The 25,254-nt window shown below is 38.4% G+C and overlaps 3 protein-coding genes across 4 annotated transcripts; 1 reads left to right on the forward strand and 2 right to left on the reverse strand.

Annotated features, from left to right (window-relative positions):
* Positions 1-89: 89 nt before the first annotated feature.
* On the reverse strand, positions 90-3,850 carry LOC109640056 (dynein regulatory complex subunit 4-like). 2 transcript variants are annotated; one of them, XM_020103848.2, is made up of 10 exons: positions 3,733-3,850; positions 2,995-3,192; positions 2,211-2,411; positions 2,056-2,110; positions 1,647-1,849; positions 1,196-1,345; positions 962-1,042; positions 611-820; positions 425-490; positions 90-338 (listed from the first exon to the last, which is right to left on the reverse strand). In XM_020103848.2, exons 3-10 carry the CDS (start codon positions 2,394-2,396, stop codon positions 234-236), a joined length of 1,056 nt encoding a protein of 351 aa, XP_019959407.2. In that variant the 5' UTR covers positions 2,397-2,411; positions 2,995-3,192; positions 3,733-3,850; the 3' UTR covers positions 90-233. The 2 variants fall into 2 exon arrangements, with proteins under 2 accessions (XP_019959407.2, XP_019959406.2); XM_020103847.2 differs by having other exon boundaries at positions 3,389-3,733.
* Positions 3,851-4,162: 312 nt separating this feature from the next.
* LOC109640055 (ankyrin repeat domain-containing protein SOWAHC-like) lies at positions 4,163-5,899 on the forward strand. The gene has a single exon (XM_020103846.2). The coding sequence runs from the start codon at positions 4,613-4,615 to the stop codon at positions 5,804-5,806; it is 1,194 nt and encodes a 397-aa protein (XP_019959405.2). The 5' UTR covers positions 4,163-4,612; the 3' UTR covers positions 5,807-5,899.
* Positions 5,900-9,063: 3,164 nt separating this feature from the next.
* dhrsx (dehydrogenase/reductase (SDR family) X-linked) lies at positions 9,064-20,564 on the reverse strand. The gene is made up of 8 exons (XM_069520494.1): positions 20,385-20,564; positions 19,335-19,536; positions 17,238-17,345; positions 16,710-16,778; positions 15,539-15,640; positions 15,209-15,416; positions 13,027-13,234; positions 9,064-10,802 (listed from the first exon to the last, which is right to left on the reverse strand). The coding sequence occupies exons 2-8, from the start codon at positions 19,432-19,434 to the stop codon at positions 10,626-10,628; spliced, it is 972 nt and encodes a 323-aa protein (XP_069376595.1). The 5' UTR covers positions 19,435-19,536; positions 20,385-20,564; the 3' UTR covers positions 9,064-10,625.
* Between the last annotated feature and the right edge of the window lie 4,690 nt (positions 20,565-25,254).

Here is a 25,254-nt window from a genome sequence, read left to right on the forward strand (position 1 = left end):
GTAAAAGGAAACGGTGTTTACATGAAATAGCATGCCATGGAGGACTGAGACTAAAGTGAATTTAGCAGGTACGAATAGAGGGTAGAACATTTTGTTGAAGTTTACAACTTCTGGTAAATATGTTTTTTAATGAAGCTGCTTTGGCTTTAAGAAAACAGTCCCTGCTTCACAGCTTTGCTGATGGTGTTTTTATCTAAAATGTCTGTTTTCTCACTTTTGGGCAAAGCAAAGATCTAAGGCCTGTGCCTGACTTTTTCCAGCTCAAGACGAAGCTCCTCCACTGGGACACCAACAGCCCTTAGCTTGGCCTTACAGTACAGTAGCAAATCCTTGCGTGCCTGTCAGGACCAAAAGCATGATTTTCAGTACCAAATTTTTCTAAATATCATCATTGTTTAAATAAATATGTAAATGAACCACTAACCTTGGAAATCTGATCTTTTTTATACTGTAAGATCCTGATGGTATTATTGCTGGAGTCAAGGTTTTCCTACAAGTGAAAAATAGATGACATAAAAATAAAACCTTCTTTCATGTACAAACAGCATAAAATTAATTTCATCAACAACCAAGAATATGAGTGACTGCTGAGGAGTAAGTCATGAGGTACCTTAATGTTCTTAATGACCTCATGAAGGGCTGTTTGGTCCATGTTAGGGGCAGAGACCACAGAGTAGAGCTGAGCATTTGTCTTCTCCAGACTGTCTGTGAGAGCTTTCAGCTTCGTTTCCAGCTGCATGTTCTTCAGATCTGCTTTATGCTGCACCTTCTGAATAGACTGGGAGTGCGTCTTGTTCAGCTCATCCCTCTCAAGCTGAAGCTGTGCGACATGCACATACACATACACACACACGACATACAGATGCAAAAACATTTACTTATGGCTAACACCCAAGGTGCAGACAAATCAAATAAACATTTGAGCGATTATGACTCAGTGCAACTAAATCTTAACTTTTACCTTGTTGAATTTCTCTTTCAGCTTCTCGTGATCCCGCTTTAGATCTTTCATCTTCTTTACTGCGATCTTTTCTTTGGTGTTCTGTCATAAATAGAGTCACTTATGTTAATGTTCAGTATGCTACACGGCAGTGACTAAAACACATTCTAAACAAATAAGCAATTAAGAAGCTGATAGCAATTAATATAAGTGTACAAGTTGGAATTGTAAAATCGACTTTAAAGATGTAAGTACAGTTTCCATTCCGCTGCGTTTAATTTTTGCCTCCATTTCAGCGATTTCTTCTTTAGCTTTCAAGAGAAGCTCAGCAAGACGTTTGTTATCACACAAACAAAGGGTCAGGTCTTTTTCCTTCAGCTTGGTCTTCATTTCTTTAATCTGTGTCTAAAAAAGATCGTAAAATTAAACGTGAAGAAAAACATAACTGAATAAAAAATATGCTGCAACAACTAAGAGAAATCCAAAAGATATGATAATAGATGTCAAATTGATAATCTGTCAAGACAAGGCTTCAGTAGTTTTTAGTTGTTTTTTTTTTAACCATTTTTCACTAATCGTATAGACAAAACAATTAATAATCAATAATCAACAGACTCATCAATGATGCAGATAATTTGCAGCCCCAGATGAAACATCAAGCATTTCTTTGTTTTAATTCTGAGAGGCTGAGTGTGTGAACTTGTACCTTGAGTAAATCATTCCCATCCACAACCTGTAGTAAGTCTCTACCCAGCTCACTAGCTTCATTGAGAGCTTTGTTGTGGTCTGATATGAGACCGTCAATGTGGCTGTTCCAGTGATCTTCATTCTTAATGAACCCATTGTTCTTCATGATGTCCAGCTCTTGTAGGATCAACGCCATCTTTTCCCCATACACAGCTTCAGTTTCTATTCAAAAAGCAACACAAGATGACAGCAGAGACTGTTGATTTCCAGGAGTTTTTTTTCTAACATTGCGAATTATTGGATTTTTTAAATTTTCATCAACTTCCAAGGTAATCATTTATGGATTTTATTGATGAAAACATCAGGTACAAGGCGACCATAAGGCTTCGGCAGAGATATGCTGTCTACTGAGTGTGACTCTAGTTTACCTTTGAGTTGCTTCTCCAATTCGTCCCTCAATTTAATCATTTCTTCTGCATCTTTCTGTTGAGACAACAATCACACTGGCATTTGAAGGAAACACATCAGGGCAAAAGAAAATAACTGGTTTAGAAACCATGTAGACTTGGTGTATATTACAAACCAGTTTAAGCTCCTTGACAAGGCATTCATCATTAATCTTCTCGATATCAACCTTGATGCTCTTCATTCTCTTATGAAGCTCAGCCTCTATTTTTTGTTGCTCCTTCTGCTGCTTTTCTGTTGTTACTAAACTACTTGCTCTCAACTCAGTGATCATGTTCTGATGTTCACAAAGGAGGTGCTTCATCCTCTTCTTAAACACCTAGTGGGGAGAACAAAAAAGTTGAATATAAAATGATTTGTCTTTTGATATGTCACAGTTGTTGCCGTGGCTGTGGCTATTGGATCCCATGCAACCATTCTGTAGACCTGCTTTAACAGGGCTTTTAAACTTCCTTTAAATCCTACTCTCACACAAGCAAAGATCAGATATTCAGCAGCTTTGATTTTACATTTCACCAGTGAAACTCATGAAAGGATCAGTATATCTCCATAATCTTTGCTTTTCATGAAAATCACAAAAAATCAGTCTCTTAACTCTGGATGACAGTATGTTATAATTTAATAATGTATAAAAGTGATGCATTCAAAGTGTATATGATTAACGACAAATTGAGTGTGGGCAGATGGTAAATGTAGTTCAACGCTACTAAAGAAAGTACACAATGGATTGTGGGATAGTAAAGCTTGTCCCGACTAAGTTGTCCAAATTCAGTTAAATAAAGGTTGCATCGATTGGTTGCATTTAAAGAGCCATTAAATCTGGACCACCTTGTTTCCTGTCAAACTGAGCAGTTTGACAGTGTATCAATCTACACCAATCCTGTATCTGTCCACTCCCTTACCTTAATCTCCGCTTGGTGGCACTGTGCATTCTTTGCTTTGTCAGTTTGTAGCACTTGCAGTTCAGCTATTATATCCTGTAGCTCTCTCTGTTTGTTGTCAGAGATGGCGTTAATGTCTTCCTTCTCCAGCTGAAAGGAGTTTGTCTCCTCCCTCTCTCGATCCAGCTCCTCTTGAAGGCGCAAAATCTGTTCTTTCAGCTGAAGGAGACAGGTATATATTTTTGGTGTAGTTACAGATTATCAGATCCATACAATTGCTAGTCGCTTTTAATTACTATAACCACCAATGTCAAACCAAGGACCCCCCCCCAACACACACGCACACACACACTTCACACCATTGGGCAAGTATGAAGAATGTGTGTGTAATAGATATTGCCTGATGGTGTCTTACATCATGGTGTAAGGCAGGCATCATGGTGTACTTTTCTCCTTCTTCTTCGGCAAAGGCAAAACACCCACACTCTCTTGTTTCTTCTCAGATTGTATACATCTTTTACCTTTGCAACAGGTAGATTCGAGACGGACGCTGAGGCATAGAAATGCCCCAGCAGAGAAATCAAAGCAATCTAAGACTGTCCATTAAAGAAAACTGACAACAATGGATGAAAGGAATTATTTGCTTTATATGATCCTTTGTAGTGTTCTTTTATGTGACCACAGCTCTGGGGTGTGGATAAGCGCGGACATTTAGGCTTAAAACATAGTGTAAATTACGAATTTGAATGATGGGCTTACGGACACTTGGGTGACACCACAGCAGCAGTATGGATGGAGCCAAACTTCTCAGGCTTGTAAAAAAAATCCCATGTGATTGACTACCGTAAACGCGCGACAAATTGTGCACCTGAAAAACGACATGCGACTGACTTGACCGCAGCAATATTTACTAGTTCACTTCCTGCCTTAGTCGCCGTCATCCTCTCCTCCTGATCGCGTTTTCAACTTCCTTCTACAATGATCGTTCACCACATTTATAACGTTTATCTGCCATGAACATAAATGTTTGAAACATTTCCTGTCGTCTGATGTTTTCAAAATAAAAGCATTTCAGCCTTTCTTTTGATTGCATGCCTGCATTTTTTTCAAAACGCTTTTATTGTGAAGTGCTGGAGCGAACTATACACGGCTTCGTACCGTTTAGTAATCGATTTTATTTCAGTACATAGGACGACATCTATACAAGAAAGTACAGTAGTCACACCAGACAACTCACAAAGGCTGTGGTGAAATTAAAAGTAAAGAACTTCCGGTGATGGGCAGTAAGCGCTCTCCATGTCTGTGCCTGTCTCTCTCTCAACCTGCGCAGGTACACAAGACTTTAATATTTCGAAACCACTCGTCAAGGATGGAAACAAAATGCTGATGTTTAAAGACAGTAGTCTGTCTGAGGAAGAGGTTCCAATGGGCAGGTAAGGAGCAGCAAAGCTTTTTTTGAAAGAAACAGCAGCGGACATAAGTCCTCAGGGTATTCAGGACAGACAGGCTCTACCAGGCTTAGGTTACCGGAAGTGACAACCAGGTGAGGGCTCGGCATGAGGCTCCTCCTTCGAATGGTGTCTGTCCGTGTCATGAGTTTGTTTGGAAAGTTGGAGAGGTGGACAGCAGCTCAGGTGAGATGGGGAACACAGGAAGCTTTTGGGGAGAGAAGAGGGACTCCAAGAAACAGCAGGCGAGACAAGCACCTGCCATACCAGAAATCTCAGTGACTGAAGCGTCGCCTCTTTCGAAAGAGGAATTTGTGTTCACCCTACCCAGCCCTGTAAGGACTAGTAGCACAGGACAGGCGGATTCAGCTACTGCAGCGCATATTCAAGTTGTGAGCAGCAGCAGAAACTCTGAAGGATCCCACTGCAGATCCAGGCAGCCTGAGACAGACGACGTGGACAATGAGGGACAGTTTGATACTTGCAGTCTCAGTGGCAGTGAAGGTAACAGCAGCCGCAAACACTTCATCCAGGTCATGATGGACACTTCCCCCCAGGTGAGGCGCAGCATGGTGCTGCGCAGGTCAGTTTACCTGTCCTCCAGGAGTGTCAGTGACTCAGGCTCCATGCTCTCCTCCACCCTGGATGAAGACAGGACTTCAGTCACTCTGGACCCTCTGGAACATGAGTGGATGATGTGTGCTTCAGATGGTGAGTGGGACAGCTTGAACCGCCTCCTCTCCACTGAACCCAGTCTCATCCTAAGGAAGGATTTTGTCTCTGGGTTCACCTGCCTGCACTGGGCCGCCAAGCATGGCAATCCTGAGCTCATAGCGCTTATTATTAGCTTTGCCAAGCAGAACAACATTCCAATTGATATTGATGTTAGATCCAACACTGGCTACACGCCTCTACACATAGCTGCTATGCACAACCACATGGAGGTGGTGAAGATCCTGGTGGGCGCCTATAATGCTGATGTAGAGACCAGAGACTATAGTGGAAGGAAGGCCTGCCAGTACCTTACTGACAGTGTGAGTGTGGACATACAGGACATCATAGGAGCTTACGAGCAATCAAACTCAGAGAATGCTGACTGCAGGGACAGAGGCCTTTGGAGGTTCTCCAAGGTTCTCCAATCTAACCTGAAGCCCCTCTGGCTGCTGAACCTAAGTGACTTTGACTCTGTAGATGGGGAGGGCCGAATCAGAGAGAAACCCCTGAGGAGAAGGTCTTCTCTCAGCAGGATGAAGCCAAAACTGCAGAGGCTTCGCTTGAGGGCATCACAGATTGTCCACAGCACAACTTTCCATGATACAGTAGACTTGGAGGGGTCTGAGGAAGATTTCTGTAAGTCCAGACCTAAGACACATTTCTTTGGGTGAGACAGAGACAGCAAAATCTTTATTCTTGATTAGGTGTAAGATGTGTTAAAGCTCTCAGCTCCAACTACATCTATTAAATTACATCAAATGCAATTTGGACCCCTGGCACTCATATTTTATTGGTATTTATTTGAGTTTTTCCATAATAATTGTGTTATAAATGACTAATTCACGTTCTGTTACAGTGTTTTAATGACAGGACTGATAGGATAAAAAATACTTTACTGTAACCACATTTGTTGGGAAATGATTGCAGGTCAGCCAAATTATTTTGTTCTGTCCAGAGCTGACACTAAAGCCCCTTGACCTTTACTGGACCGCTGCAGATTTCACTCATGCAATGTAAAGCGATAGTTCAGCGCAAAATGAAAACTCCACTTCTTCAGACATAATGAAACAACTGAAAAAAAAAATGTAACGTGCCCCCTTACTGCTCGTGTGGTGTCATCCAAGTGTCTGCAAGCCCTGATTTTCATGTTCGACTCAAAGCCTCAAAGTCCACTACCAGAACATGCACCCCACGCGTGGCCTTGGGCAAGAGTGTGTGCAGTTTTCCAGTGTGCCTGTGGTTACGTGACTACTCCTCCAGGAGGATCAGAGGACACTTAGGCTGAAAACACGGTGTAAATGACGCTTTTTCGAATATGAATGTCAGGGCTTGCGAACACTTGGATGACACCACACGAGGCATGTTATGTTTTTTCTGTTGTTTTATCATAATTGACTTCAACTGTATTGGATTTGGCTCCAATGCTGATTACCAGAAGTGTTTTGTGGACTCAAAACACTTCACCCACCCCTCCATTGGCACAGTGGTGAGTAGAAAATTTGTGATTTTTAATTTTTGGGTGAACCATCCCCTTAAGTAAAAGGCAACGGTGGCATTGAGACACAAGGTCTAAACTTTGGTAATTTTACTTTTCATACATTAAGGGAGCAGAATTTTGAGATGCTCCGAGGATGCCTGTGAATCTTTGTGCTGAAACGACCCCCTTTGTTCCACAGCTCTGTGGGTAAAGTTGAATGTTGAATATTTACATCTTAAATAATCTAAAGCTGCAGTCACACAACTTTACTACCCAGAGGAGCTATTTGTCTGAATGCAAATGACTGTGTAATTGGATCTGGATATTTAAGAGACTCACTTCTGCCAGCTCCCTAGTACAAAGCCTGTCATGTATTATTGAGCCTGTGTGTGAATAGAGAAAGTTATTTTCCAGATAATTCACAGCGAACAAGCGTGTGTGTGTTGAATATTTACAAATGGTTTACTTTTTGCAAAATATACAGTGTTTTATAAGTTTGTTCATGGATATTTTGCATGAGTTGGTGTATGAAAGTCAGGCTAAGGAGCAACAGTTTAATAACAGCATATTCTATATGTTTAAGAACATTGAACACTTTGTTGGAATAGAAATTCCATGTTAGGGAGGCTTGTGACAGCTAAGGTCTGAGTCAGGTATGGGGCAACATTCTGCTTCATGTCAGAACTTGACTTAAGCCTAATACTGCGAATGTTTCTCATGTCAAGCTGTAGTAAAAACTAAGGTCCTTGGAGATGAAGGCTGATTGGTTACATTTGTGCTCATACTTTACATGATATCATTTACATCCAGTCATTATCGAGAAAGGTGGTTTTTCAGTGATACATAAATACGAAATTCCATTGGTCCCATATGAGGAATCCAAGACCTTATCTCTATCTTTGCTGTGTTACCACAAGTTTAATTTTATCAATGTTTTCTGGTATGTACACTAACCGTTTTCTGTGTATCTCTAACTAGTTCAGCTTTCAAATATTTTGTTTACGTTTGTAGACGTCTTTGTCATTTTACTTATATCCTTGCAAATTTGATCAAAAACAAGTCTTAGAATTATATGTGCATAATATCCACTCTGTAAACCTTTACTTTTAAGAAGCATGAAAGAACATTATTTAGGCTGAGCAACGCATGGAGATGTATTACAAGCCTTTATATGGTTTATGAATTAAAATGTTGTGACTAAGATCCACTGATCAGTTTATTTTAAACCTCAAAAGCACCTTAAGGCGTCTGTGGTTCATTGTGAGTGTGGCCCAGTGAGCACTAGGCCTCATCTTTTGTCTGAACAGCAATTATTTACCTGGTGGTGTATTGGAAAATGTTAATGCTTTGTATGGTTGATGTTTGCCCTCTAATTAAATAAAACATACATTGTGGTAATTCTATAAATGACTGTGACTGATTGACTGTTGATGCATGCAAATTTGAAAAATATGGATGATAGTTTTTGTGAGGTAAATTAAATTAATCAAAGTGAAACGGAGTCCTAATGGTTGTCCTTGTTATAGTGTAGTTTTAAAATGTTCCCTTCACTAAATGATAAAAAGAAGAAACAAGACCAAAATTGATCTAACATATCAATCTGAAATTTCATCAAACAGCTTAAATGCTTCAACTTTGTCATTATAGGGAAATGAGTGTATGATGGTGAGGGAAAGATAATTAATTTTAGCATAAAATAAATACTTTCTGAATGCACTATGCTGTAATCTATGTCTCTGTTTAATCAAAATTATAGTAGAAGTGTAATATGGATTCTAGAATGCCTTTCTAAGACTGCACATGCAAACCGGACAAATAATATAGTGTTTGAAGCAAATCCATTTACACCTTTCTCCATCATCCTGTTTCTTCAATTAAGAGAAATTATGTTTCTAATTAGTGTGACTTTACTTAATCATTGTGTCCCTTATTTCCATCTAATTACATTGAATGGTGATGGAAACTAATAACAATCTATTACATTAATTCATTCATTCGTGTGCATCATGATCAACAGTTTGGTCATTTGATTTTAATACAGTTTCTAGTCTTGATGAGCACACACAGCGTTTTACAGTAAATTTTTTGCCAATCACACATACATTCAAACATCACTTTCTCTATCATACATCATGAGGAGCAGTTTGGAGTTCAGTATCCTGCCCAAGGACACCATAGGGGGAGATGGGTTTCAAACTGCCGACCTTCTGACGACTCGCTAAACCTCTTGAACAATAGCCTGAAAGTTATTATCACAATGTCTTATCTCGAAGAAAAACACTTTTATCCTGGACAAGATATTCATAAGCTACAATGACTGCAGCACAGATGAAGGACAGTTCAACCTGAACACTGCTCTGGCTAAAAAAAGATTTACCAAACATATCTTCACTTAGACCTTTCCCTGAGTGGATACCGTCATGTTTAATCAAACAAATCACAATTGATCTATTTTGCATCTTAGCAGACATGTTTTATTTTTTCTTCATATATGGAGGGCGTGTCTGAAAGGAAACATTGTTAACCGACAACTGCAGCAGAAGAGGCATGGCACATTCAAATATCAGAACTACATGTAATAAAATTGTACTAAGAGGGGTCCAGTTCCTGATCATTTAAAATAGACATACATATCTTTTCATTGTAACTCATAAATTCCAGCACCTAAAGATTCACATATATTTATTAAGTCATAATTACACTGCACAGAAAATACACTTCCAAACTGTATTAGATGTTATAATAAATACTTAATGTTGAGTGGTTAAGGCACAAAAACTACTGCAATAATGGAATTGAAACTCGAAGAAAAGGTGGGGAAGGGGTCCAAGGAAGAACCCATTAAATACAAGGCTTGTTGATTGCTAATATGCTACTTAATATAATTGCTGATATGTCAGTACTTACAAATTATTTTTCTTGATAATTGATAATTAGGTCACAAAAAATGTTTAAACATTCTTGAAGACAGAATATTTCTAAGAAATAGAGTTGTTCATAGACACTGCTAAAACGTTTATGTTCAACAAGTGCCCAGGCTTTGTGATTATTCAACATAAGCTGCTCTTCTATAAAAACCTTGGCATGAAACTCATATTAAAATCTGATATAGTGTCTTAAACAAGACAGGTAAATGTGGCACTTGTGTTTCATCATGAGTCATACATATAACTTGTAGAGTCACATTCATGACTCTATGACCGAGAAAATGAAAACATACAGAGCCAAGTGACATTTTAGATGTTCAAGCAGTCTGATAGGTTAAAGGTACAGTGTGTAGAATTTTGTGATACGTAGTGTTGAAATTGCATGTTGCAGCTGAACACCCCTCACCTCACCCTCTCCTTCCAAACATGAAAAAGAAACTGTGGTAGCTTCCGTTGTCATAAAAACTCAAAAGGTGTTTAGTTTTTCCAGGACCCCCTGGATGTAAATACAAAGTATTTAAATATAAAGGGTCTTTTCTGGGGTAAAGAAAACTAGTGAAAACATCATGAGGATTATTCTGCATTAAATTTCTGCCAATAGATCCCTTTCACCTAAATCTTACACACTGGACCTTTAAGTGGCCTAACATTATCTCAATTAATAGGATGTTAGATCGAAGCCAAATTGAAAGTATCCTTCTTTCCCTGCAACGGTTCAATTGTTATGCTCACTAGTTTTGCTTGATTATATTTGCATGTGTTAGGTTGGGACAACTTATAACTAGCAGAGCTATCACAGTGTATACAGTGCATGGGAACAACATGTGAAGTTATTGTTAGCATGAATGATTTTAGCATCTTTATCAGACCTGGGACATTGTTCAAAAAATATTTATATTTTTCTTTAAGGGATTTTGGCTTTTGCTACTTTGCTACAGGGACAGCAGCAAGTTTCTGTATTCAAGCTTAATCTCAAAATCAACTATAAATCTGGATATTTAAGTTTCGGAACAAAATACAGTGAGGCGGTGGCTCAAGATAGCCTATCTCAAATGACCTTCGAAGACACAGCAGAGTGTGTCAGGCCTACTGAAGGCCCACAAGCTCACAACTCTTCTTCCACAGCTCTTCTTGAAGCTCAGAGTCGAAGGAAAGGTCAGAGGACTGAGTCTTCTTGCCATTATACAGGTAACAGCCCCCCACTCCCTCCATTTCAGAGGCAGCAGCAGCGTAGATGGTCACTGATGCTCCCTCTGCTGGAGTCTAAGAAACACAGATACAATATGGTGGAACAAATTAAACCAAAATGGATGGTGGTGGAGGAATCCCAGAAATCTTGACCATCTAGAGGGCCCTAAAATCCCCTGTAGAATCCTCTTGAAGTACTACTAGGAACTCCTAACATCCCCCTTCTCAACCACCTCTTGAACATTGTCACTAATCATTGAAGCTTCCAAACACACAACTACCTTCGCTCCAAGACATTTACAGATCCCAGTGTCTACGTCGGGCAAGAAAAATGCAATAACTGGGACTGGTGCAATGTAAACTATTTACATTCCACTTTTTTCAGAATTATGTATGCTATATACAGTCTATCAGACCACTGACTCCACTGTGTGCTTTTATCTTTAATATTTAGATTTATTTTAATATGAAGATGCACCAAAGGTGGTTGTAAACCTTTGCAAACTGTTCTATTTTAAAAATGTGACCTTTAGAATCACCAAAATACCCCTAAAAACTCCTTACTGGCCACTACATCCTCTGAAACGATCTCCACAACCCCCAAAGGACCACTAGAACCTTCCAACTGACCACTGAAACATTCTGAAGGATACTGATACAATAGAACCTTGCAAATGATCCCTTAAAATGTAAGGCTTAAACCTTTGGTTAATAATATAAATAATGTACTGACATTATGAATGTCATTAAAGTAAACATTAAGTGTTACGTGTATAGAGACAGAAGCGTTTGATGAATTGATTTCTAATATAGATTCAGCGGATTCTTTTCAATTTTCCACTCTTCCGTGGATAAACTTGGAATAAAATGCTGCCAAGAAGGTTACTTAGATTTGAACATTTGCATACTCTGCGTTCAAAAATGCTGATGGAACTTTACATTGCAATTATGGGTGTCATGATGTGCTGGTATTGACAACAACCATGAGATTAAAAGAAACAATAACAATTATATTTATATTAATGAAAGTTTCTATGGATATGATAATATCATTATCATACATTAAAACGTGATTGAAGTTTATGATATCCTACCGAACAGGCCTTTATCAGACACTAGGATTTCATAACATCTTTTAAAATAGGATCTGATGGAGTTGATCTTAGCTGTTTGTCTGTTAATCTGAATGTCATTCCAGAGGGTGCTAAATTATTTTCTCATTCATGCATACGCTGAAGAAATCTCATTTTTATTTTTCTAAACCTCACATGTGAATATTTGGTGAGTTTCATATATAGGCTGAAGGCTAATGCAAGAAGAATATAATCAAGGATTGAGATGATGGGTGGTCCATCTGGGTTTGTTGATTTATATCCTATCTAGAAAAAAAAAAAAACGTTTTCACTAGTGGTCGTACGTTTTTGAGCTGTGGAGTGACCCCACATCTGTTCTTGGCCCTATTTTACTTGCAGTTTAGATATAGCCCTTTTTCTTTTTATGTATTTTTTCAAAGGAGAATATCCCAGTACTTGTTTAGATTAAATAAAGGTAAAATATTTTGCATTAGCTGTCTTAAACCTTAATGTCGAGATGTCCAACTCCCTGTAGATTATATTTAAAAATATAACAATCAAGACTCACATATATCCGTAGCTGGTGTTTGCCTAATCTTTACTCTCTTGCATGTTTGCTGGGAAGCTGTTTGTAACTTTAAGTAAGAAGTGCTATAAATAAATAAATCTGGACCTATATACTTACCAGTCAGGAAATCTAGCACCGGGTAATATATACAATTTTGTAAATTAGAACCTATTTAAATGAATGCAGATTTGATATAATTTAGAGAATTAAATAAAAATTAATAGAATGTCATTACATGTATATGTCTACATCGTCAAAAGTCAAGATAGTTTGATTAACTGAGATGGAATAGTTATATGGCATATAGGTACACATGATAGGGGACTGTTTGTCACCTGATTCCAGGTGACTTTAATGGTTACCCAGTTACCACTGGTGAAGCCAATGGCGTGGACTAATTAGCTTATGCCTGTGCTGTACATACTTGAAGCAACTGGGGCAAACAGTTCATAAATGTATGAGATGTATTTCTTGTACATGAAATACTGAAAAAAATAATTAATTGTTAATAATTAAAATCATGGAGGAATATATCAAAAAATGGAAATCACCACCATGCTTAAAAACATTATTTTTGGTGGCTGCATTGCTTATACTTGATAGATTGTAGATTGTAAAATGAATTAGACCATGTTAACACAAAACAAGTCATATGTACCCTGAACAGAATCTTGGCCACTGGTTTCTTCAACATCTGTGCGAGGCTGTACAGGTTTTCATACAGGGCTGTGTCCACCATACCAGGGTCCACAGCATTGACAGTAACTGGAAAGCCACCAGCTGTTAGCTGCTCTTGCAGGTAGTAGGTGAAGAGGACCAGAGCCAATTTGCTTTGAGAATAGGCAGCATGGGAACTGTAGCAGATCCTAGAGGCAGAAGGTGGGGGGGATTCAGGTTAACTCACAAGTCTCCAAAATCTCAGTACGACATATCTCTTTGTTAGCTTAAAAGGATGAACCTTGGTCAATGATAAACATCTATAATTTCATTGATGCTTTATTGTTTCTAGAGTTGGACTGTAAGTGGCATTCTTTCTCACACCACATGAAGACAACATAAATAAACTGGAGGAGAGTGAATATGACACAGATAGTGGACATTCTGAACAGGAGGGACACCAACCAGCAATGACAAACAAACTCGTACATAAAAGAAGGGCTACTTATGCTGTAGACTGCTTCAAAACTAGAAGTACTTGAAGAAAAATGTAAGGGCAATTTTGTGACCTCAAAGACACAAAGCACATGTGCGATTCAGGTTATAACAGGCTAGAAAAAGTTGATCCTAATAGGCTCAATGAATATTATGCCATTTTCAAAGCCTTCAATCACATACATAGGGATGGCTGAGAAGGTCAACGGGGTCTCACTCCCCTGCAATGACGACATACATGTATATAGGGTGGGTTTTCCTTGTTCACCACCTGTTAGAATGCTAACATTACAGTGTTTAATAATGGCTGAGGTGTTCTTGTAGAACGTTATGATGTCAAAGTTAAGTTGACCCTGACCTTTTGGATATTAAATGTCTTAAATTCATAATTTTATCCAATTGAATATTAGTCTGACAATTATGGCCAAAATTAATACGTGAGTCCAAGTGAACCTTTGTAATGTGAAGAGAGATATCACATTCACAAGAATAGGGATGGAAAGATGAACAACCCAAACATGTAGTTGTTCCAGCCACAGCTGCTGCCCTGTATGAAAATAACAACTTGAGTAATGTTATTACTCCTGCAAATGTGCTCTGTTACTGATGAAAACTGATTATGTGCACTCATTTATACTGTGGCTGCACAGTCACAAGGCACACATGTCCTGTGCTTCAGTTTGAGTCCTCCTCTCCTCATAGAGGCATGCTCTGAATGCAGGAGAGGATTAAATGCAACCAAGACTAGACATCTTCTGCATTTAACAAACATAAAAGTTCAGTTTGACTTTGATCAGCTATGCTTTAATTATTTTGTCAGTTCCACCACTTACACATAACAACCATCACTCTGAAACTGTCTAGTCAAAACCAAAAATATCATGTGCTTGATTTTATTGTTGTATTGAATTGGAACCACTTCCCAGTTCCCTTCTAACATTTCATTGTAGATTATAGATGATAAGTCTCCAGGGCTCTGTATGCTTACTGTTAAAGGACATTTAAGTGATCAACTGAGTGACTGTGGAGAGAAAAAACTCATTAACCTCATTAACTGGAAGAGACCTCTAGCAGAACCAAAGTGCTGCTCATTGTGGGAACTGTGGGGTTGCTCTACAAATTTTAAGGCCTTCACCTTATTATATTATGATTTGGCCCTTAATATTGAACTGAATGAAATACCTTTTATTACAGTTCATTCATCTTTTTGCCATGGATTTTTGTGTGTGAAGTACTTTGTAGCTTTGTTTAGATAAGTGCTATACAAATAAAGTTATTATTATCTATAACTGAGGTTTTGTCTCTGCTAAAGGTTGGTACTATTTTGAATGAATGTACCTATGTTGTGTATAACCAAATTTAAAAGCACTATCTTGTGGTAGCGCAATGACCATGAATGTAAATGAAGCAGCACAAAGAAGGTGGTTTTATATATATATATATATATATTCTGGAGCAACATCACTATTTAAACCAAAAAAAAACATGCAAACATGACAGAATAATGCTTTAAATATAAATAAAGCAATATAATTTACACCAAAAAGACAACAAAAGTTCTAAAATTGCCAATAAAAATTAATGTTGATTGTAGTTAGGGCAGCAACATTGAATAAAATACCTGTGAGATGCTTACACAGTCTGTGTGCCCAACACGTATACTGCACAATTTTCCTTTTTCCTCTTACCTCCGGTTTAAGTCATCCATGTCCACAACTCCTGAATAGTGTGTAGCAGAGGACATGTTGATGACTCTGGAGCAGCGGCCCTGTCGTCCTGACTTCCTCAGCAGATCCAGTAGCAGGTTGGTCAGCAGGAAGTGGCCCAAGTAGTTGAGACCAAAGTGGAACTCAAAGCCGTCCTCTGTATTACTCTCAGAAACCAGCATAGTCCCAGCTCCATGAGAGAACCACAAGTACAATATGAGATCATCTTTTTAGAGTAAGCATAGACCATACAGGCCCTGTATCACAACTTCATGTGTTAGTGTAATTGACAATCACTGTGAAACAGCCTACCATTGTTAACCAGAACGTGGAGTGGTAGACCTCTGTCTCTGAAAGCCTGAACAAACTGCCGCACTGATTTCAGTGAGGTCAGGTCTATAAAGACAAACTCAGCTGTGAAATTAAAAATAGAATTTATTAAACAATTTTTAAGATAATAATGAATTTAAAACAAAAATCCCTTGAATTAATACAACTAATGTATTATAACTTCAATACTCTATGTTGATCCTGGGGAAAAATGTTTTTTCCCGAGAAAATGCGAGACGCCATAAAAAACTGTGAAACATCAATTATCCACACAACTTCTGATAAATAAATGGACTGCATTCATTTATTGGTTTCTAATATTAGAATAAGAATATCACAGTATCAACATTTTATGGTGGTGTTTCTAAGAAATTCACAACTGAGCTAAGATACTTTATTTGAATTTGAGTTAAACTAACTACAGTTTGACTTCTAATGAGATCGTTCTCAATCGCATTTACAGAGGAGGATGACCGAAGAAAAATATTTCACACAGGGAACATTCTTATTCACAATGATTCATATTTGTTTTTATCTGATTGATGGATCTAAATCATATATTCCCTTTTTCTTCAGCTCTGTTTTAGGTCTCGAACTATTTCTGATATGTCTCTGTCCAACATCTGTTGTACACTAATGGATAAGTGCAGTTTTAAAATTACTGGAGGGAACATTTAAGTTAAAAGTCCAGTTAGTACTGTGTCTCACACACAGTTAGACTAAAACAATGTTATCTTTGTAATGACATCATATGTCGGCTGTGTTAAGGAGATAATTCACTCAGTCGGAAGGTTTTACAGTTTTGTAACGCTTGTCTCCACATCACAGTATTTTCAGTACTGTTTTCAAAAGGAAACCGAATATCCATCCTCCCATAGTCCCACTTTGTCCTGTGTGAAGCATATATATTTCTCTCATATTGAATACATTATTACTTTGATTTTGGGGCCATAATTATATATAGTAAGTACATTCATTCATCTTTTTTTTCTCTGTATACTCAATATAGTGGGCCAGTTTTACAGGCCTCACTTTTGACATCTTGATTGAGGTGTTTAATGTGACTGCTTTAAAAGTTACTGCTTTGGCTAAACACTGCTAAAAGGACAGAGAAAGACAGAAAAGAGAAAAGTGGAGACAGCGGGATCCTTACCTTTCCCTTCGCAGCCTTCCTCATTAATCGTCATGGCAGCTGCTGCACCCTCTTCTCTCTCATTCCCAGCTAGAGATGATGGAGAATCAGAGATACTTGGTGGACAGATGTCCAACAGATAACCACTTCAACTGAATCCTGCCCACAGCGACTCATGCCATCTTTGTTTACAATAATACGAATATTATTAATCTTCGAGGGAAAGGTGAGTGCTCAAGCTATTCTGATGACCAATAAGGAACATGTGCATCTATGAGCTTAAGTTTTAAAATTAATGTGCCAAACCAGAACATGTGAACTACATAGTTTATTAAGCATTTACATTTTATACAATGACAGTATTTCCTTCATTTATTGTCAGTAATAAGGGAAAATAAATTACATATATTTCAATTAAAGCTGAAGCACAGAGATCTAGTAACCTGCATTAATAAGGGAAAATGGGGTATATTCTGTGTACAGTAATTTAAATATTCATAAAGCCAGTAAACAGATGGAGATGCTGACTGAGTTAGTGCAGTAGCCTACCTATGACAACATGCATGCCTAGGCTGGCCAGATGTCTTGCTGTCTCTAAACCCATTCCTCTGGTACCCCCCGTCACGATGGCAACCCTTCCATTTTGCTTGGGTAAGACTGTGGAGGAGAGAGGGCTCAAATCAGTATCAATATAATTGTGGTTGCACCAGAATCGAAAGTGTATTGTTGCCACGCTGGAAAAAGAAAAGACAGGATTAGTATCATGCTGTAACATGGTTCACATTATGTTAAACATATCAACGGTTATTACAGTGCTGACTCGAACACCTTCACTTTATGCTTCAGCAATGAAATGTAGATCATGGTGCAGAGGGAAAAAAAATCTGTAAAAAATTCCCTGACCTATTGCAATTCAACTGGAAACCCACAGAAACTCATGAGGCTGACCCGCGATGGTTAACTTCCCAAACATTATCCAGATCCTAACAGGGTTCCGATTCATAGTAGCTCTGCAAGTTCTCATACAAAAAGACCTAATGATCTACTAGACCTGGAGATATGTGGTTGCTCTTCAAAGACCTGTGGCAAATCAACTTGTTGCCGGAACACACCAATACTTTCGTAACACATTGGGGAGGGTGGGAAACAAGGCTGCATGACTCAACCACCACAGTAAGGTCTTCATTCAGACCTAGAACTCTCTGTAATTAGTAGTTGCTCAGCTCACCTCCACCTGAGCATGCAGCTCTCCTTGGCTCTAGTCTGCATCAGAGTGACAAAATATGGCAGCCAAAGGGTTGTTAACATGGTATACTGGTTTACCAACGAACCATCCAACATCCAACACAATTTAACTGACTATGAAAACGGAGAAGATATGTTTATCAGTCTTTCTAGTTCAACTTTGACCCGCTGTACTTGTATTGTGGCAACTTTCAACAGGAATTTTTGGAAATCCCATAAATACCCTTTGGCCTACATTCTCTGTGAGATTATGAGCTTAAAACCCCATTTCACCACAAGGAGGCACAATTGGCTTTTTGTCTTCAAGTGTAATGCATTATCAATTTGTCACTCTACCATCACATGATTTAACACACACTTTTCTTGATTGATGGCTTTGAATCCAAAAATATTCAAAACAGTAACAACCAAAACACTGTTCACTTCAGAGTTAGTGTAAATGCATGAAGAGCATTACAAAGAGGGAGTTGTTCCATTGCTTTCAGAGTTTTGAAAAAATGATTTGAACTCAAGTCGGCCAGGATTACATCTTGTGGTCTTGAGCAGATAGTACGAAGTTCAACTTCAATTAAGCAAACTCTGAAAAAGCTCTAAAAAAATAAATAAGCAATACATTTAAATATTTTTTTATCACATTACAATTTCAAGAGTCAAGGTTGAAGTTTTGTGCTCAAATTCTCAGAGTTAAGATTTCTTTGACCCCCCCCCCCAAATTACTGAGGGTTAATGGTATCAGTCACTGGCTGGTAGACTTGAGTATAGCAAGGAAGTAACAGGAGTCATATCTAATAAAGACAGCTGCTGTTGAATAATATCAATCTAAACAAAAAAGAAGAGAAGTGCAACCTTTTGTCCATCATAAAAATTTAAATAACAAAGAAGAGATGTGCAACCTTTTGTTATTAATATCAATCTAAAAAACAAAGGAATGAAGTGCAACATTTTGATAATAATATCAATTTAAACATCAAAGAAGAGAAGTGCAACCTTGTGTTAATAATATCAATCTAAACAACAAAGGAGTGAAATGCAACATTTTGTTTATAATATAAATTTAAACATCAAAGAAGAGAAGTGGAACCTCTTGTTAATAATATCAATCTTAACAACAAAGTAGTGAAGTGCAACCTGTTGTTAATAATATCAAAACGACAAAAACAGACATATTGAGCATTCCAATCTCAGTCAACTGAGACACAAATTAGAAATAAATCTAAACTAACCCATATTAAAAAGAGATTTTTTCCAAACACTCTGCAGCTCCTAACTCAAGACATGAATCATGAAACAAATTACGGAGTCTGGAAAAGGAGATGGAACACATCGTGGACAGGGGGAATAATTAAAGAAGAGAATTGATCAGACATAAATCAACGTGAAGGGAGAATGAATGAATCTGACCTGGTAAGGTAAAAGATCTGTTGAACATCTGATAAAGAAGAACCTTTACACCGCACTTATAAAATCTGAGCAGAGGTATCAACACCGACTGGAGCCACATTCTTCTGCGTCTCGAGGATTTTCTTCCAAGTTCCACTCAGTTTCACTTCAGAGTGTCCGGGTCGCAGTCCGGACGCGTTTAGGGTTTCCCTCTCCACGGGTCCTATTTAAAACATAAAAAGACCGCCCCGTCCGCCCTCAAGAAAGCGTCACGAGATCCATTACCGCTCCCTACAATTGTATTTTCCTTCTAAGTCCTACCTTTTCCAAACATATGTCTATATGGTGATTTCGGGTAATTTCTTGCAATTTGTGATTTTTGCGTCTTATTTCGATATCTGTTTTACATGTTAGATTTATTCTAACCACAGCAGCAGAAAGAACGGCACAGCTTTTATTGTTCTTTGTGCCAAAAAAAGAAAATTCTGCTTTAATTGGAATATCTGGAACTGGTCACTTTGTACTCAGGGACACTTGTATTGGTCAAATAAATCACCTTGCTTTATTTACGTCAATCTCAATATTTCCAAGTTTTAAAACTAATTCTGAAAATAATTGTATATTATTCATACAAATATCATAATTCCTATTAACATGTAAAATGTCATATTTTTTTCATTAAGAACCCTATCTTAAATTAAAAAAAACTATAATGTAAATTTAAAACATTCTACTAAAGGTCAATCAGAGGAGCCACTTGTAGACGCAAGTCAGGCTTAGTGCTCCAGGCCAAAATCCCTATGTACTTTTTTTGATGAACGAATTATCACAAGTTCACTAGCTGATGACATCAGTATCTTTTTTTTTTAAATGTGGAAACTCCAAACCCCCGTTTTCAAAGTACGCATGCGCGAAATCCATAGCCCCCGTTCCAGACGTACGCATGCGCAAAATCCAAACCCCCCCCGTTCCAGATGTACGCATGCGTGAATCTCCTAACCCCACCCCCCCCCCCCCCCCCGTTCCAGATTTACGCATGCGCGAAATCCACAGCCCCCGTTCCAGACATACACATGCGCGAAATCCACAGCCCTCGTTCCAGATGTACGCGTGCACGAAATCCACAGCCCCCGTTCCAGATGTACGCATGCGTGAATCTCCTACCCCCCCGTTCCAGACTTATTAAAGCCTAGTTTATGCTTCTGCGTCACGTCGACGCCGCAGTCGTTGAGCATTCGAAGTGCTGCGTCGAGGGAACGCGTTGCTCTGCAATTCACCGCCATGCCGCTAGGGGGGTGTAGCTGTGTGTTTGTGTGGTTATAGCCGAATCCTCGCTTTTTCTTCCGTAAAGTAAACAACAGTAAACAATGGCGACCGAGGTGGAGCAGCTGTATTTGTTGTTGGAGCTCATTAATATTGAGGAACAAATGCTTATATTGCAAATGTTGAAGCGCGAGCTACAAAGAAAACGTTTGCGGAGTTGGTTTTTACGACGAGGAAGAAAGACCGGAAAAAGCCACTGCCGGAACTTACGTTCTGAGCGGACCAATCACAGCGCTTGCGGTCGTTGACGCGGACCGCAACTAGGCTTTACGCATGCGCGAAATCCACAGCCCCCCGTTCCAGACACACGCATGCGCGAATCTCCTACCCCCTCCCCTTTTAGACGTATGCATAAATAAATATTCAGAAATACATATTCTTCATAAATCTCTGAAAACACTGTAGAAAACACTTAAAGGAGCGATGCCTGCGTCACTAACATAACTTGAAATAGATACTGCACACATGGATTATTACACGTTGCATTTAAAGTGGCCCTGAAGTGTCTCAGTGTAGTTGTGTCTTTTGTGGATGCCTGTCTGCAGGGGTCACAATTAACTCATATTCTTTATAGAGTAACCAAACATCCCAAATATTGATATGCATGGTATTTCATATAAACTGTAAATTATAAATTATAGTCACCACCACTGCCATGCACTTCAGTCAGCTACTGACATTTTATTTGTTCACACAGTGTCCAATGCACGAACATTTACTGGAAACATGGAATGACGTGTGCATATGTAACGGATGATTGCTGACTTGAAATGTTTTTATTGTGTACAACACAGACAGATGTATGCTGACCACTGGGAGGCTCCTGATTGTGTCAGGGGTAAGGTAACAATAAACTACTGACTGACATTAATCATTCATACCACTAATTGCTTAGTATTTAGTTTTTTTCAGGTTTACTTGGATTATTATTTTGCAATACATAAGGACCTTGCCTCAGACTGACACACCCAGTCTGTTCTTTAAAATGTTTTGCAGGTTTGTTGATAATATTATTTCACAATAAGCTATAGCTGATGTGACGACCTTGTCTCAGATCGGCACACCCAATCTCCTTTAAAAAGAAAGGGTCAGGACTGGGGTTGCATAGGACGGTTGCAGCTGCAAATTCCAGCTAGTCACAACTATCTACTCGTTTTTATTTTGCGTTGACAGAAAAGTCGTCATCATGCAGTTTGGTGTGCGGATTGCTTTCTCTCTGCTCCTGATTGCTGCAGCAGTATCTGCAAAAGGTAAGGGGACTATTGGACAAAAGTATTATTTTGACACTGTTACTTCAAATTGGTTAAAATGTATTATGCAGTATCAATTGACTTTTCAAGTGGAGCCTAAAATGTAATTAATATAGTGCTCAAGAGGAGTGTCATTTGGTATATATATATTTTGCATTTTTACTTATATAATATTAATGATTAGATACTATAGAATAGATACCAAGAAATGCTGTACAGCTAAGACAGACCAGTTGTACAACTTATGAGCAGCACCTGAACACCAACTGTTGCTGTTGACACTTATTAAAACCTATAGCTGGTAGAGAACTTAAATACAGTAATGGAAAACCAAGTGATTGGCTTGTTGCAAAATGCAAACCGACGAAAAGAAATCAGAGGAAATAACCAAATAGACAAAGACAAGGCTACACACTGAAGCATGGAGGATCAGTAGCTTTATGTAATAAAGTATGTGAAATAAAATATAGAGAGGACAAGATGTTAACGCAAATATAAATTTATCATCACTCATAGTCGTATGCTTAAATGATGATAAAATGGACAAAGAAGCCATTCTGTAAACTAAATTCCAATTTTAAGAAACTGTAAATTTTATACCTTACTCAAATTTGAGAGAAACGGGTGAGGTGCAAAACCTGTATCGACAAATGCTGGCTGACAATATCTTCTATGCTTGTATTTGTCCCAGACCACCTATTTAAAAGTTTTTAAAAAGTCATAAAAGGGTGGAAATTAGGATTTATGTTTATTTCCATTTACTTAAAGGTAATTTTTGTTATTAAAGATAATCGTAGTGACCAAGATGTAGTGTATGACTCTCACCATCATTTGACAACAGTAAACTAACATTAACATTAAGTGCACATGCATTCAACAATTTGTAAATAACCAGAGGAATTTCCGAATTGATTGTTTTGACACTTGCACATATAAAAAGCTATTTGATATCAATATATTTTCAGTTTTTGATGTGTGCGTGTATAAAACTGTTTTAGCCTACGTGTATAAAAATTGCTTAGTACTTGTGTGTGCATAGTACATGCATTTGATAGCAGTCAGGGGTGAATGGCAAAAGTTTCCATCATCAAGACGAGAAAAGCCCTATATAAATACAAACCATTTACTATGACACTAGACGGCATATGAATATCTGGTCCAGGCTCTTGCCATCTCACGCCTAGACTACTGCAAACCTCTCCTGGCTGCTAATGGCATCAATATTGCAGCAGCTTGACTGGTCTTCAACCAACCTAAGCTCACTCACGCCACACCGCTCCTCTGCTTCCTTTACTGGTTTCAAAACACTAGTATTGCGTGCCGTGCTGTGAACGGATCAGGCCCAGTCTACATCCAGGACATGGTTAAACCTTACACCCCAGCCCGTCCACTCCGCTCTGCATCTGCCAATCAGCTTGCCGCTCCCTCACTGCGAGGAGGGCACAGCTAACCACTCAACAAAATCACGACTGTTTGCTGTCCTGGCTCCTAAATGGTGGAACAAGCTCCCCATTGACATCAGGACAGCAGAACGTCTACACATATTCTGCCACACGCTAAAGACACATGTCCTTTGACTACACCTTGGTCAAGAAGATGATGTCAAATAACCAATAATAACAAGGAAAGGAAAATTAAGTTTAGTTAGTATGTGGTTTTGCTTTTGAAGTTAATGTACCCTCATAGTAAAATAAGTCCCTTTGGATAAAAGCATCAGCTAAATTAAATGTAATGTAATATATAATTACCCAATTATTATCTATATTATGATGACATGTCATCAATGCTGAGAGCTGGTGGAGTAAACCAAAGATATGCAAGTCAAAACAATAGCATGCCCTGCCCTCTGTTGTTTTCTCAAGGTTTATAGTGACTGTGGTTCATAACACAGGTAAATTGTGGTGCATTTATTTGTGTTGAAACTTCAGTAATCAACAGCTTTGAAGATAATTGAACTGCTAATAACAATGAGGTGATTCATATGTCCACAGATAATAGCCACTAGGGACATGATCGACTCCAACATAAAATAGGAAATGACCAATTTGAAAAATAATTGTGTTTTAATTTATAGAAGAATATATACCCAGCAGTGCTATCAGAACTTTAGAAAGCAGTCAAAACTGTCTCCTATTATATTTTCATGTCATTTTAATCTTTCTTAATTGATTTTATTCCCTTTTTTTTTATCGCTTACTGTTTTTAATGTGGTCCTACGACTTTTGTGTTTGAAATGTGCTGTAGAAATGTCTTGCCTTGCACTGTTGCTTTCTTATATACTCAATGTTTCCATACTCACAGATCTCCATCACAGATCCCCTGTCAACAGACCAGGGCGTTGGAGTGGTGAGTGTGCGAATTCAGGCTGGTTTTTCTTTTTGCAAAATCATTTTGTCAGACATAGTCAAAAGAATCCATGTTTACAAAATACCAGGAAGCAATGTTTTTTTTAAAAGCTTCAATTCAATTCAGTTTTATTTGTATAGCTCCAAATCATAATATACATTATCTCAAGACACTTTACATAGAAGGTCAAGACCTTAAAATCTTATTTGATATAGAGAAACCCAACAGTTCCCACAATGAGCAGCACTTTGGAGACTTTGGAGGAAAAACTCCATCATTAACAGAGAGAAACCTCTAGAACCAGACTCGATGTGGGCGGTCATCTGCCTCGACCGGTTGGGGTGAGCAGAGAAAAAGGGGAGGAGAGGAGAGAGAGAGATATTGGGGAGGAGGAGGAGGGGGAGAGCGAGAGAGGCGAGAGAGACCGGGAACACTTGAGCACCATCAGGTATCAGATATTTGTGTTCACCATAACAGAAACACAGATTTGAGCCATTTTCAGATTACATTTATATTTCTATACTTTGTACCCTTTCATTATTGATTGACATTATTACTATTACGAAGTAAATAACAGCTTGAATCAATATAATGTTTAACAGCTTTAATGTTTTTCTTCAACAGGATTTAGTGTGTTTGACAACTTTGGCAAAAGTGGTGAGTGACTTCAATAGACATCAACATTTGGTAGCATACTCCGGCAAACTGTGCATTCATTTAAGGTACAGTGAATACAATAGGTAAGGGACGCCTTCTTATTCATACATTCATACATACAATATCTATCTTACAGGAGCTTCTTCCCTAAACCCCAAACCCACTAAAGCCACAGGTGAGGGTGAGTCTACAGGCATCTTTAAATGTATCATGCTTTTATCACAATAGCAGTAACATGATTGTGTAAAAAAAAAAATTCTTTGGACTGGGGAATCTGGCCAATGCCCTTGTGTTTCTCTACTATTGTTTATCCTGCTGCAAAAAACCGGCACACATCAGAAGCTGAAACTAAGAGCTGCATTTTG

Source organism: Paralichthys olivaceus, chromosome 24 (genome assembly GCF_024713975.1).
Source record: "Paralichthys olivaceus isolate ysfri-2021 chromosome 24, ASM2471397v2, whole genome shotgun sequence".
NCBI lineage: Eukaryota > Metazoa > Chordata > Actinopteri > Pleuronectiformes > Paralichthyidae > Paralichthys > Paralichthys olivaceus.

Excerpts from the sequence above, each read along its gene's own strand:
- dhrsx (XM_069520494.1), bottom strand. The coding sequence starts at position 19,434 with ATGTGGCTCCAGTCGGTGTTGATACCTCTGCTCAGATTTTATAAGTGC. Across the intron at positions 17,346-19,334 it reads CAGATCTTTTACCTTACCAG|TCTTACCCAAGCAAAATGGA; the intron begins GTCAGATTCATT and ends TCTCCTCCACAG. Across the intron at positions 15,417-15,538 it reads CCACGTTCTGGTTAACAATG|CTGGGACTATGCTGGTTTCT; the intron begins GTAGGCTGTTTC and ends TCTCTCATGGAG.
- LOC109640056 (XM_020103847.2), bottom strand. The coding sequence starts at position 3,412 with ATGATGCCTGCCTTACACCATGAT. Across the intron at positions 2,412-2,994 it reads GCCACCAAGCGGAGATTAAG|GTGTTTAAGAAGAGGATGAA; the intron begins GTAAGGGAGTGG and ends TCTCCCCACTAG. Across the intron at positions 821-961 it reads TGAAAGAGAAATTCAACAAG|CTTCAGCTTGAGAGGGATGA; the intron begins GTAAAAGTTAAG and ends CATGTCGCACAG.
- LOC109640055 (XM_020103846.2), top strand. The coding sequence starts at position 4,613 with ATGGGGAACACAGGAAGCTTTTGGGGAGAGAAGAGGGACTCCAAGAAA.